Raw genomic sequence first — 13,623 nt, forward strand, 5'->3', positions numbered from 1 at the left:
AAAAATTTTAAATCACTTCTCACCATCTACTCTTTCCCTTCAATCCCACGCAGTCCTGAAAAGCATCCATATTACCTGCAACCTGGCGGGGAGGGTGGAAGGAGAGAGAGCCAACAAGCTCAAGATTTACAAGTAAAGCTGGTTTCCACCCAGACGATTCTGACAGCTCCGCAGAGTAGGGGCCGGCGCAGGGTCTGACAGTGCCCTCTAGGAGAGCTCTCCCCACATCCTCTCCCCTTAAAAACAAGTCCTCCTTCAAAAGTCACTGCCTCCAAGAGAAGCTACCCCTTCCCACCGCCCCACCACCGACTCCCGAGCGCCCCACCCCCCTCAGCACACTGTTCCTCCGCATCAGCCCGGCCCTCAGGCCCTCCACCCGGACCTGGTCCAGGCCCGGGTGGCTCATCCCTCCGGCCGGACCCCTCCCCGAGGCCGCCCCTCCTTCGTCAGATAATGGGGCCCGACTCCGGTCCACCTGCCTCTCCTGCCCCATCATCTTCCCCTCACCCCGGCGGAGGCCCATCCCCGCCCTCCTCGCCCCCTTTAAGCTTTCCCAAGCTGGCCCACGGACCCAGCCGACCGGTGTTCTCCCGCACTCACTATTCAGGATTCATGCTGGACATGTCACTGCAGCTGCCGCCGCCGCCACCGCCGCCCTTGCTGCTGCAGCCGCCGCCCTGACTCTCCGCGCCACGGGTAATCGAAGGAGAGGAATGATAGGCTGTTCCGGGAGAGCAAACGTCTTCCCCTATTCCGTCCCCTTAGAACACAATCAGCAGCCGCCGCCACTCAGCTATCGCTTCCACCCAAAATGGCCGCCGGCGAACCAGGAAATAGGGAAGTCTTAGACCGAAGGGCCTTTACACAGCCCAGAGGGCGGCCACACCGCGTGGCATGCCGGGAAAGAGAGTTGCTAGAGCGCATGTGGGCGCTGGGAACTGACGGTGCGGAGCGGAGGCCAGGACTCAACTTCCCGCCAAGCCCCGCGCCTCTGGTGCATGCGTACTTGAGGGGTAGTCGCCCTCCCCATTCCCCACTCTCTCACCGCCCTCCTCCGCCCCTCCCTGCTCCCCTCCCCGCTGACTCGCTGGCCAGGACTTCGCTCGGACTCCCCCTAGCGGATTGGCTAAGGCCGAGCGGCCCTAGTGATGTCATCAGTGAGACGTGGCAGCCGGGCGAGTCAGCACCCCACGAGGGAGGGGGAGGAAAGGGGCTGGAGGCGGTGCTGGCTGCAGATGGAGGATGGGGGTGGGGGAGATCCGGGGACTCGGATGGGCTGGGAGAGAGGGGTCGGAACCCGAAGGAACGCCGGAATGCTGAGGCGGGGAAGGACGTGGTGCTGGAGGACACTCCGGGGTGGTCCTGCCTCCCGTGCGCCTTTTGCTGGCCTGACCAGCTTGAGGCTTGAGCTTTTCGGCTGATCCCAGGACGTCCGCTCTAAGAACGGAAGAGGAGTCAGGGAGTCCCTGCTGAAAACTTCGGATCTCTGGAAAACACGAAGCCGTTCTTTCAGTTTTCTTCCTCACTCAGCTAACCCCACTGAGTCCGGTCATCTTCCAGTGCTGGCCGCAGGCACTACCATTTTCTTTTTTGATTTCTTACCATTCCCTTTCAGCCCTGCTCTGACCTCCGCAGCTTGGATATTGCAGTGGCCTCGGAGTGGACTAACTGCCTCTATCTCTTCTCTGTTTCAGGCCATTTGCACACACAGCCAGATTTATCTTGCTGGAATTGCACTTCCATCGCTACCGCTCAACTTTTAGTGGCTCCACGTTCTGTGAACCGGTCACAGTCCAGAGTCAACCAAAAATTCAAGGTGTTCCCTGGTCTCAGCCTTCAAGTTGAATTGTAGTTATTTTTAGTTGTTTAATGCTGAGCTGTTCTGCAAGACTGGAAAGTAATCAGCTATATAAACCTGCAGTTCATCACTATATAATACCTAGAAACTGGGAGTAATATTAACACATTTTTATTTACATGACAGTTGTTCTTAACAACTCTCTTTAATCAACTCAGGAATTTAAATCTCCACTAAACTTTAACACATTATCTTGGGTTATTTAATTACAAAGGGCATAGTATAATACATTGTCCAAAGTTTATCTTCCAACTTGTCTAAGAACCAGGAAAAGTATCCCCCAAGAGTGATTGCAAAATCACTTTAAATTTCCATGACACCAAGTGATGGAATGAAGGCAGTTCTTATTACTACCCATTTACTAGTAACTACACTCCTTAACTCCTAAATTCCACCACGTGCCTCAGTTGACAACCTCATCAAACAGTACATTAGAATTCTTTCACCTCATTGTTGACTCCTGAAATGAATATGGTCACTATCGCAGAAGTATCCTGAAAGGATCAACATCAAAGTGTTTATTACCTAAACTCTTGTCCTTACCTGCTTATTGTAATTTCACGGAAGGAAAACTCAGAAAATCTCTGAAGAACTCATCCTGAGCCAAAAATACAATTTTTAACCTTCCCCTCTCCTGTTTGGTATACCTTGAATGTCTATTTCCTTTCTCAATGAAAAATACCTCCTAATAATTTCTAACCTAAGTGAGAGAGTAGTTGTAAGAAAACTACAATGTAGTACAATGACTGGGGGCACTTGGTAAATGTTCATTGCCTTTCTTCTTCCCTTAACTTTCCTGAAACTTTTAAGTGTACTTGCTATATACCAAGGACAGAATGCCTCATATCTTATAGTGTAAAATGCAAGGAGATCAGATGCAGCTTAGCTTGGGAGTGGTGGCTAGTTGTTTCCTACATCCTACTGCAACTTATATGTCATTTACATTAAGATTTCCTTCTCAACTTAAAGTCTCAGTTTTTCTGATTCAGACAATATATTTTGTGTAGGTGTTTAAGAGCAGCTACTTTTATAGTTCAGATTAGTAACTCAGAATGATTCATTAAACTAGCAAGAGTCCTATTAGTTGAACTGTCCTAGGGCTGTTTGTCCATTTGTTCTTTGGGTCATTCGTTTCTTCCTTTTTTTCTTCTTTCTTTTTCCTTTTTTTTTTCCTTCCCTTTTCCTTTTATCAAATATTTATGACCTGGCATGTAATAAATGTGTTTGGAACTTGTGCTTGGAACCATGAGGAATACAAAGGTGAATAATTACAGCTCTCTGCAAGAAGATTACAACCCAGTGAGAGAAAGATGTACACACAAACAAGGCCTACAGGGGAAAATGCAAAAATAAGTTAAAATTATATGAGTTGTATAGGGACAGAAATCAGATCAGTGATTGCCAGGAACTAGGAGTGGGAGGAGGGAATTATCTACAGAGACAGAAGAGAACTTTTTTGTTTGATGGGAATACAGTAGTTATACACGAATTTTCCACTGCACGGAAGGTCAGCTCTGTTGGTTAGAGCGTGGTGCTAATACCAAGGTTGCTGGTTCTTTCCCCACAGGGGCCACTGTGAGCTGTGCCCTCCTTAATAAATAAATAAATTAACTAATTAATTAAATAAAATATTTAACATAATAAAAGGGTGAATCTAACTGTATATAAATTATACCTGAATTATGAATCTGACATTAAAAAAATGATACGAGGTAGAAGTACAGAGGAGGAAAACAATTTCAACTCAAACTATTGGGAATGCTCTCATGAAGGAAGCGATATTTGAATTAGGCCTTGAAGACATTTAAAATTTTGACCTTTGGCAGAAATGGGGACAAGGGAGTCATTTATCCCAGAATGACAAAAGAATGTGAGCATAACCCTAGAAGTATGAAGATACACATGTGTTTAAAGACTAGTTCCATGGAAGACGCAGTGGGAGACATTGAGGTGAAGGTGAGATCATGGGAGCCCCCAAATGCCTGCTAAGGGGTTTCAGCTTTATTCAGTAGGCAATAGAAAGTCAAGAAAATTTCGGAGAAGGAAAGTGAGGTGATCAGCTCAGTGTTTTAAAAGGAGCACTTCAGAGTTCTGTAGAGACTGGAGATAGGGAGATTAGTTAAAAGGTAATTAGAGTCATTTAGCAAGAGATGATGTGTGCTGACCTAGGGCAACTGCATCAAGAATGGAAAGGCGAGGAGATTCCAGAGAGAAGACAGCATCTGAAGGTGTGGAGAGAAAGGAGGAGCTAAAAGTGACCCAGACATAGCCAGTTTACCTGCCAGCAAGGGGACCAAGGCCCCTACGAAGTCAGAGAGCAGGGGAGGAGGGGCTTGGAGTGGGGTAAAGAAGGGGGAAGACGGGGGTAGCACTATGCAGTTCAAGGTCGGGGTTAAAGCTGCCCTGATGTGGAAGTCACTAAAACAAAAAATAGACTTTTTAAAAGCTGCGATGTGCTAAGGAAAAGGCATTGATGGGTGTTGAGAGGGGTGGTCCATGTGACTAGGCCATCTGGGTTCGTTAATTGGCATTTACCTGGAAGACAAACTTCTTGTATCCTTATGCTAGGAAGCAGTGGTGCAGGAGACAGCACTGGGCTGGGAATGAGGGAATGTTTGCATTTCAGAGACAGGAAGCAAGAAAAGATTTATAATTGCAAGCTTTCTAAAGTAACTGCTCTAAGAAGGGGTTCTGGGGCCTATCTGCCTATCACCAGGTTTGGGCTGGAACAAACAGTAAATTCTCCAGGCAGCACTGACCTTGCTCATGCTAGCATTTTAAGGGGGTAGGGGTTATCCTAAGGAGTGGCCTTGAGATGTTAGAAACTATCCTGTTGTTAGTTCAAACGTCAAGTGTGTGGGTGGGTGAGTGGACAAAATCATTTGTGCTGAGTCTGTAGTTTTTATTGGCCAAGGTTGAAACCTAGTTGAGAAGAAGTCTCAAAGGAGCCTGACCAGAGTTTGGTCAAGGAAAGAGTTTTTGTCAACTGTACTGTCAGACAGCACTCTGGATTTAAGATGTCCAATGATCGTGTGAGAAACATCCCTTTATTTCAATAGCTCTAAAGCACCACATTTAATCTACAAATAGTAGGCAGCCATGGTGAAAAATCTCAAGGGAAACTGTGAAGTTGGAAAATGTTTCCACTCCTACTCTACCTATCCCCACCCCAGTCACCCCCAACCTGTAGAAGATCTCCTATTGTCTTACGGTGAGATATACTTTTACCATTCCTTCACCTCTGCTTTCTCCCTCCAAGACAGGAAAGTATAAAGGATTTAGACTCTTGCATGTCTATATCCCCCCCCCCCCCTCAAGTTCTCTTTTCCTTGAACAAGACTTCATTCAAGCTGAGTGGCACTGGGCTACACCGTCCTGTTCCACTAAAATGTGATGGGAATCAGAGGACACTGGTACAAGACAGAACCTTGGGGAACATTTACTAAAGAATCATTGATTCTTTTTAGACAAGGAAGCGAAGCCCTGTGGATGAGTTAATGACACAGCAGGAGTAGAACCCTTGTCACCTGACTCCCATTCTAGTGCTTTTCCCATTAGCCTTCAGATTATTTGCTCAGGCTCCTGGAAAGGAAGTGTCAAGAGAGCACTAAATAGAGGGAATTTTGGGCTGCTGGGTGGCTCAGGTGGTTGGAGCACTGTGCTCACAACACCAAAGGTCGCAGGTTCAATTCCCACATGGGCCAGTGAGTTGTACCCTCCACAATTCGACTGAGAACAATGGCTTGACCTCGAGTTGGGGGGGGATGGGGGGCGGAGCGAAGGAGGGGGGGAAATAAATAAATAAATAAATAAGATAAAAACATTAAAAAAAAATAGAGATAATTTTCTAAGCAAACCCAAAACCATCTTTTTAATACAAGAGATGAAATGAAAACCAGAAGAAGACTCTACTCTGTTCAATATTTACTCTCTGGTACCCCCAACTGTACTCTGAAAATTCCCGAAAGCTAGTACTATTTTCTTCTTATTCCCTTATGCGAATCCTACACATTCCTACGACCTAGCTCTAATCACACCCCTTCCTGGGAGCCTTCCCTGTCCACAACAAACCTAAAGTGGGCGATCTCTGTCCTCGTTTTTACCTCAGTTCTTTTTTAGTGCTCCTGTAATGCTTCATACAAAGCTGTTCAACTCAGAAGCCATGATCCACGTATGGCTATTTAAATTAATTAAGTTAAAAATTCAGTTCAGTTCTCCAGTTGCACTGCCCACATTTCCAGTGCTCAACAGCCACCTGTGACAATGAACATTATAGAATGTTTCCATCGTGGCACTGAAGAAGGTTCTCCTGGACAGCACTACATACTATTATAAATTTTTATGTATGTGTTATTTTTTCAGCTAGACGATAAGCTCCTTGAGGGCAGGGAGGATACCTTATCAAACTCTGTACCCTTTCCCAACAGCACTTAACACACCGCTTTGTACCTAATAAATATCTAACATATTTATTGATTGGGTCCTCAGGCAACAATTGCCTTATTAGTAAGCCCTAGGATTACTTACTTTTTTTTTTTCCTCACCCAAAAGTAAAGCTCAGTCCATCTTCCCAGAAAGAGGAAAAATGCAGTGAAGCATAACAGATAAAAAGTTCCTATCCATCCAGGCATGGCCAGCAGGAAAAAAGGGCAAAGAAAGGGATTGGCTAAAGTGTACTATGTCTGCCATAGATATCAAACTCTAGGTCTTCAATCCTCTGAAAAGAACTTCTGTCTGATGCCTAGTTCCCTGACTTCCACCTCCCATGGATGTGTCCCCAGTGTGAAATATTCCTGTGAGGTCAGGGTGCTGCCAAGGCCACCCAGTGTTCAGCAATCAGCAGGGTAGGGCAGGGCAACAGGTGTGTCAAAATCAGATTGATAATTTTCTAAATAGGTCTCAGAACCCTTCCAGATATCCTGGGCTCAGGGCGAGAAAGGGCTGAGCTAGCCAATCTGGACCTGTTTCAGAGCATACCTCCTACAGCCTCAATCAAGAGGGCTTTTGGACTCAGTCACTGGATCCTACTCTCTCCCAGAAATCCACTAGGAAGCAAGAGCTGAACCACATTTGATTATACTCAGTCCAGCAGTTTCTTCCCTAACATCTTCTATTGGTTTCTCATCACTTTAAGTGTAATACTCACACCCGTGAGAGCGGAGGGACCTCATTTCCATCATTATCCTCCACATTTTCTGAGATGATTGGACAAAGGCAATGCTTGTAGGAGTGCCTGTCCTGGAGGAGGCCCCAACACTGTCAGCTACCTCTGCCCTTGCCTCCTTCCCTGGCGTGTAGCCCTGACATACACCTCCTTTCTTCGTTCCTCCAAGTCTACCCATTTGACAGATGCAGTTTAAGGCCCCCTTTCTCTCCATGAAGTGTTTCCTAAGCGCTGAGTGGGAAGATCCCCTTCTCCTCTGAACTTCTACTGCCACAGTCCTGAACCCCTCAGCACTCTGTTGGCCTGAGAGTTGTTAGTTACCCTTCCATGTATGCTTGTGGAGGATTGTATACTTCTTTGTGTCTCCGGGGCCTAGCCCAAAATAGACATTCTATGCATATCTAGTATTTGATTTGCTTGTGAAATCAACACATATATTAAATAGTCCATTACACTGAACACACTGGTCATTGGTCATCTTTCTCCATAATGGAATATGTTCAGGAGGCTTTTAAAGTGCCTTTTAAAAATTATTCCTATATCTCAAAGCACTTTACACAGTGCCTAGGATGTTTTCAGTGCTGAGTAAATGCTGACTGAGTGAAGTTTCTAGATAAGCCTTATAAAAAAGTAAGTCCTCTTGTAATTTGTATTCTAATATGTATATATAACAGTGACAAATGGGCTTGTATCAACCACAGCCTTGATTGACAAATCTCAATAATGGCTCTTCTTAAGGGCTATGTCCCAGTGGTGCTGCCATAGCACCACCTATGGAGATAGCACCATAACCTTCTTCACAGAATCGCTCAAGGTTTAGCTGATGTTCATATAGGGTAGGAAAAAAATATTTTTCCTCTACCCATCTTGGGTTCCTTGGCTAGTGCCCTGAAATTAGACTGATAAAAGACAGATTAATATAAGAAAAACAAACCAAAATTGATTGTCAAGTGCATTGTGCATACACATGGGAGTACCCAGAGACCAGTAACTCAAAGGGGTGGTTAGGAGTTGGGCTTATAGATATAGCATCTTAACAAAAGAATAATAAATTTGCTAAGAAGTGACAAGACAAAGGAAAAGGGCTTTATGCTCTGCAATCTGAAGGTTGTGTCCCCAGGATCATGATCTAACATTCTCAAAGCTTTAAAAAGAGTGACAAATGAGCCTCCATATTAAGCTACCAGAATAATATCAGATTTAAATTGCTGCCCAACAATAGCAAAACCAGTTCTAGAATATCCTCCTACTTGAGCTCAAACTTGTGATCAAACAGGTTATCTTGGGCCAGGTAAATTTAAATTAAGGAAGAAGAGTTATTTCTAAGTGTTTGATTTATAAGTGAGCCAATCAATATTAAAAAAAATAATAATAATCTGGGATTAAGACCTCTACTTTATAGTGATTTTTTAAAAATTAATTCATAAAATTACTTCAATAATGTCTGCTAAGTATAAGCTACCATGCTGGATCTTGAGTAAAACTTGCTTCCTGTTTTTAAGGACTCTAAGAAGTTGAGGATGGGTTTAGAACTACATGGTCATGTGAAATTCTTTATTCAGGGATCTCTTTGTTCTGGTTCTCTGCTATGTAACAAGCCACCCCCAAACAACAATTTATTATTGTCTTCCCTGGTTTTGTGGGTTGACTTGGTTCAGCTCAGCAGTTCTTGCTTGGTGTCTCATGCAGTTCCAGTTATAACTCAACTGGGACAGCAGTCATCTGATGGCTCAACTAGGTTAGACAGCCAAGATGGCTCACTTACCTGGCTGGCAATTGATGCTGAATGCGGGTCAGGAGCAGGGCTGAGGCTGTCGCCCAGAGCACCTGCACGAGGCTTCTCCGCATGGGCTGGGCGTCTCACAACATGAAGTCTGAATTATGACAGGAAGCAGCTCAAGAGCAAGTGTTCTAAGAGACAGGAGTAGAAGCTGCTGGGCCAGTAAAGGACTATGCCTGGAATTTCCCCGGTGATACTTCCACCATATTCTATTAGTCAGAGCAGTCACAGGGCCTTCCCAGCTTCAAGGAGAAGGAGAAATAGACTCCACCTCTTGAAGAGAGAATGACAAGGTCACATTGCATGAGAGCAATATGCAGGGTGGGAGATAGCACTGCAGCAATCTTTGGAAAATAGAATCTACCTTATTGGAATAATGGTAATATTTGGACAGAAGCTTGTACCAAGCCTTATAAGAAGGGGGAGAGGAATGCAAAGAATAACATGCATGGATCTTGCCTAGGTGGTTGTTGGCAATGCTAAGCTTACACTTGATAGAATGTATTAAAGTACTTCGAGAACCATATACCAGTAAGTACGGACAAATGCCCAGGCATCTCCTAGTCAATATCCAAAAAACTTTTCTGAAAAGTAGGAACTCTGAGTGAAAACCCAAACTGGGAGCCAATTTTGTATTATTTAAAGGGGAAAAAGTATAATCAGTTACACACAATCAGTTTTCCAAGTCATAACTAAAACATTGTAAAAACACCTATATATAAGTGACAATCAATCCCATTAGGATGTAAAATGCTTAAAACATTTGCTTCCGGATCACCAAACAATTAATATGAATGTTTATAAATAGCTGCTTGTGATAAGAACTGTGAAGGATTCAAGATTTGTATCCCACTTGCAAGCTAACAAGTTAGTTGGCCACAAAATTGTGGATACTGACAAAATCTCCTGGGTTAGTGACAAAGGACAGTTTATTACTCACGGCGATAGCAGTGGCCAGAGAGCTGCCATTTTCTTGCATCAGTTCCCTGACTCCAGTTCCTACAGGTGACACAATGAGGGCCAGGTGATACCTGCGCATGTGGTGGGTTTCACTTCAGGAGAGGAAACCCAAAGTTAGGAAACTCCAGTTTGGTATAATGGGCAGCTGGCAACCCATTGCCCAACATCTGCCCCCATTGGGAGACATTATCTTTATTATACTGCACAGCGAGCAAATCTTTCTGTTCTGGAGGGAGACGCTATCTCCATCTTACCTAGCTATCCTATCCTTGAAAAGATAGCACAGAAGACTGTTGGTGCCTCTGCTCAGAAGACATGAAAAAAAACACAAGACCCCTGGAGAGTTGTCTCCCAGCACTTCGTGGGCAGTAACATGCGACTTCTTAGAACAAGCACTAGATGAACTGTGTGCCCCTTTTGTTGACATTTGGCATTTTCAAAATAGCTACACGAATTCTGATATTCTAGCACTTGTATTTAGAATATAACAAGAGATTTTCCCTGAATATAATTTTATTCTTCAGTTTCAAAATAGAAAGAGAACTTGCAATATACATGTTTTTGTCACCAATATACTGACAACTGAGACCATGGAAGCGGGTGATGAAATCACCATCTAACCATCTGTTTATTTCTCCATTTGCGCACTCATTCATTCATTTATTGAACAAATAATAATGTAGACTCTGAGGATTATAGAAGTGAAAAAAACAGTCACGTTCCCTGTGTCGTGGAGCTTATGATCTAGTGAAAGATCAATAACAACTAATTACACAATGAATTGTTTATTAGAATTGTGGTAAGCGCTCTGAAAAGAGGGAGAAGTCTCTTACCTGGGGAGTCAGGGCAGGCTTATTTGAGCAAGGTGGGGTAAAAAACATGTACAATAGTGAAAAGAATTACAAATAACCTAAAGTTTCAACTCTAAGTTTTAAAGATTATTTTCCATTCATATAATGGGTGGATACAATGTAGCCACTAAAATTTTGTGTTGTGAGAGTATTTGGTGGCAGGGGAAAATGCTGACCCTTTATGATAGTTTGTTAAAGGATGTCACGAAGTAAATATGTACTATATCACCTCAATTAAAAATATATATACACAAGGGGAATGATCAAACTGATATGTTCCTACAATACAATACAAAGTAGCAATTAAATGAATTGGTCCTCACACATCAGCTAGCAGAGCTCAAAACTATAAAGCTGAGTGAAATATGTTACAAAATGATACATATCACATGAAATCATTTATAAAAAGATTAAAAACATATAAAAATAGCACCACCTCCTGATCATGGGTATGTACTATTTGCAAACCACAGAACAGCACCTGGCACATCACAAAGTGCTTATGGCAGGTTGTATTTTCCAAGAAGGCCACAACAAGATTTCCCACTCATATGATCTTCTTACAATATGGCATTTACATTCCTCCCATCAAGAAGTGGGGGTGTGGGGGTATCTATGTTCCGTTTTCTTTAATCTGGATGGGCCTATAACTATGGTGGAAATAATGCCGTGTGACTTCTGAAGGTAGTTCATAAAAGGTGACATGACTTCTACCTGCTCTTTTTGGAAGGAACACCTCCTCTTGGAATCCAGCGACCATGCTGTGAAAAAGCCCAAGCTACATGAAGAAGCCACACGCACGTATGTTCCAGCTGATGGCCCTAAGTGAGGTCTTAGCCAAAAGCCAGCATGAGCCACCAGATCGGTGAATGAGGAAGGCTTTACGATGACTCCAGCCCCAGCAGCCATCTGACTGTAACCTTATGAAAGAACCACCTGTCAACCCACAGAACAGCAAGAGATAATAATACAGTTATCATCGTTACTTTGAGCTAGTAAGTTGTGGGGCAGTTTATAATGCAGCAACAGACAACTGATACAGTGTTATATGAGTGTTTATTAAAATAAATTACATAGCAAAGTATAAAAACAGAGACAGGAAATGTACCTGCCAACTTCAAGAGAGTAAATGCAACTGGGAAGGAAGGGAAGAAGATTGAGAATGGAGAGGACTTAATGCATCAGCTTTTTAAATGCAAACAAAATATATCTGGAAAAAAAGACAAAATTGGCATTTGTTCATTCTGGGTTTGAAAGTTTTTAATTTAAAAATTGTTTGTCCAGCCCCTCTATCCCCTATTACACACATACCCTTCCAGAAAGTAGATATAGGTATACAAAAGGAACTCTAAAGCTTTCAGGGTTAATCAGGTGCTGTGTTGCCTGGGAGAAGAGCCCTGGAGCCTTAAGAAGCTCCTGGATGTGCTCGTCAGGGTGGGGAGGGCACGTGGGCCAGGAGAATAAACAAAGAGGCCAGGAGGGTGCCTCAGTCAGCACGGCTTCCTTTGCAATCTAGGGCTGCCTGAGAAGAAGGAAGCTCACCTCATAGCCTATACAGGTTACCTCGCATCTCAGCCAACTTATCTCTGATGCAAGAATGATACCACACCAGGTCCTCCTGGAATGGGAGAGAGGGCTGTGGAGGAACCAGAGAGAACAGATATTCCTTATCACCCATCAAAAGATAGGTGCCCAGCCAGGGTATCACAGACACCTCATAAAGGGCACATTTTTTATCTTGCATAAGAACTAGGAGGAAATGAGTCCGATTTGGAAAGAATTAAGGAGACTAGAGGGCAGGAAGAACAGAAACTGGTTCTGTCAAGGAACTGGTTCTGTCAAGCAGGTGAAAATACTGGTTGTTCTGTGTCTTCAGACTTTGAAGCACAGCAGCTAAGAAGGACAGAACAGTATTTTTCTGTTGCCTAGGAACATATTATGAGGACAGGCACTCTTGGAGAAGATAGCATAGCGCTGAAAGAATTCCCTACAATAACACTTCTCAAACTATCTCAATGAAGGACAAGATTTTTTTCATTTCCAATCCAACATGAACTGACACATTTGCCAAATGCAATGAAAATAAAGTACTCGAAAAATAATCACATGCTTAGATTACTATAAAACTTCTTAGATGCTCAATTTCTATACTTACGTTGTTATGGACAAGTAACCAAGTTTGTTGACTGGTACCAGTCAATGGATCCAGTCTCGAGTAGCACCCCTGTCCTAGGAAGGCAAACCTCATGCTATCCAGTTTTGCAGCAAATAGGTCTCTTGAAAATAAACAACTATAGAAAGGTGCAAACTCCTTATTATATTCTTAATTACCTTTTAAAGATCCATTTAGTTTCTATGGTTTATTTTTCATTACTGCCGCAAATGAAATTGGCTCATTCCAAGTCAATATGTTTTAAACCGTTTTGGTGGAAGAAATTAGGGCAGGCTTGCATTACATAAAACTCCATCTCAAGTCTTAAATATAGAATAACACAGATTGTCTGGAGTCTCAGGAGCTATGCTATGTTTTCTATCTGGCAATTTTTATTAATTGATTCACCAGTTGAAAGAAAAAGGAAAAAATGGAGAGACACCCTGACAGTTAATCTAGAGTATGCATTGTCAGAATTGAAGAGCATAAAATGTCACTGCTCCTGAGACATCTCATACCTGCCTCACTCTGAGCCAGGTGCACCTGTTTCCCAAGACAACTTCAAAGACAATGCATCTAGTTAAACTGGCAAGAAAAGGAATGACTTTTACGCAAGGACATGCATTTGGGGCTTAATGAGGTACACAGGATTATTGTAACACAATCAACACACGCAATTTATGAAGTGATTAAATCTTGTCCCAGAAGAGCTCACATGGATCCATGCCATGGTGACCCAATTATTTAGGAGATGTTTTTCTTTTCTGTCATAATTTGCTCTCCTGTGACCAAAAAAGGATTTGAATTACTCAGATAAAATTTAAGGTCATAACGGCCTTTGTTTTCCTCAGATTAAAC

At 43.2% G+C, this 13,623-nt stretch overlaps 1 protein-coding gene across 1 annotated transcript in view; it reads right to left on the reverse strand.

The window, feature by feature from the left end:
* RAB1A (RAB1A, member RAS oncogene family) overlaps positions 1-828 on the reverse strand; it is a 28,148-nt gene extending 27,320 nt beyond the window's left edge. The window contains exon 1 of the mRNA XM_019718073.2: positions 601-828. Coding sequence (XP_019573632.2) covers positions 601-623 — 23 coding nt within the window. The 5' untranslated portion in view covers positions 624-828. The remainder of the gene's footprint in view (positions 1-600) is intronic.
* Positions 829-13,623: the final 12,795 nt, after the last annotated feature.

Source organism: Rhinolophus sinicus, linkage group LG05 (genome assembly GCF_036562045.2).
Source record: "Rhinolophus sinicus isolate RSC01 linkage group LG05, ASM3656204v1, whole genome shotgun sequence".
Taxonomy (NCBI): domain Eukaryota; kingdom Metazoa; phylum Chordata; class Mammalia; order Chiroptera; family Rhinolophidae; genus Rhinolophus; species Rhinolophus sinicus.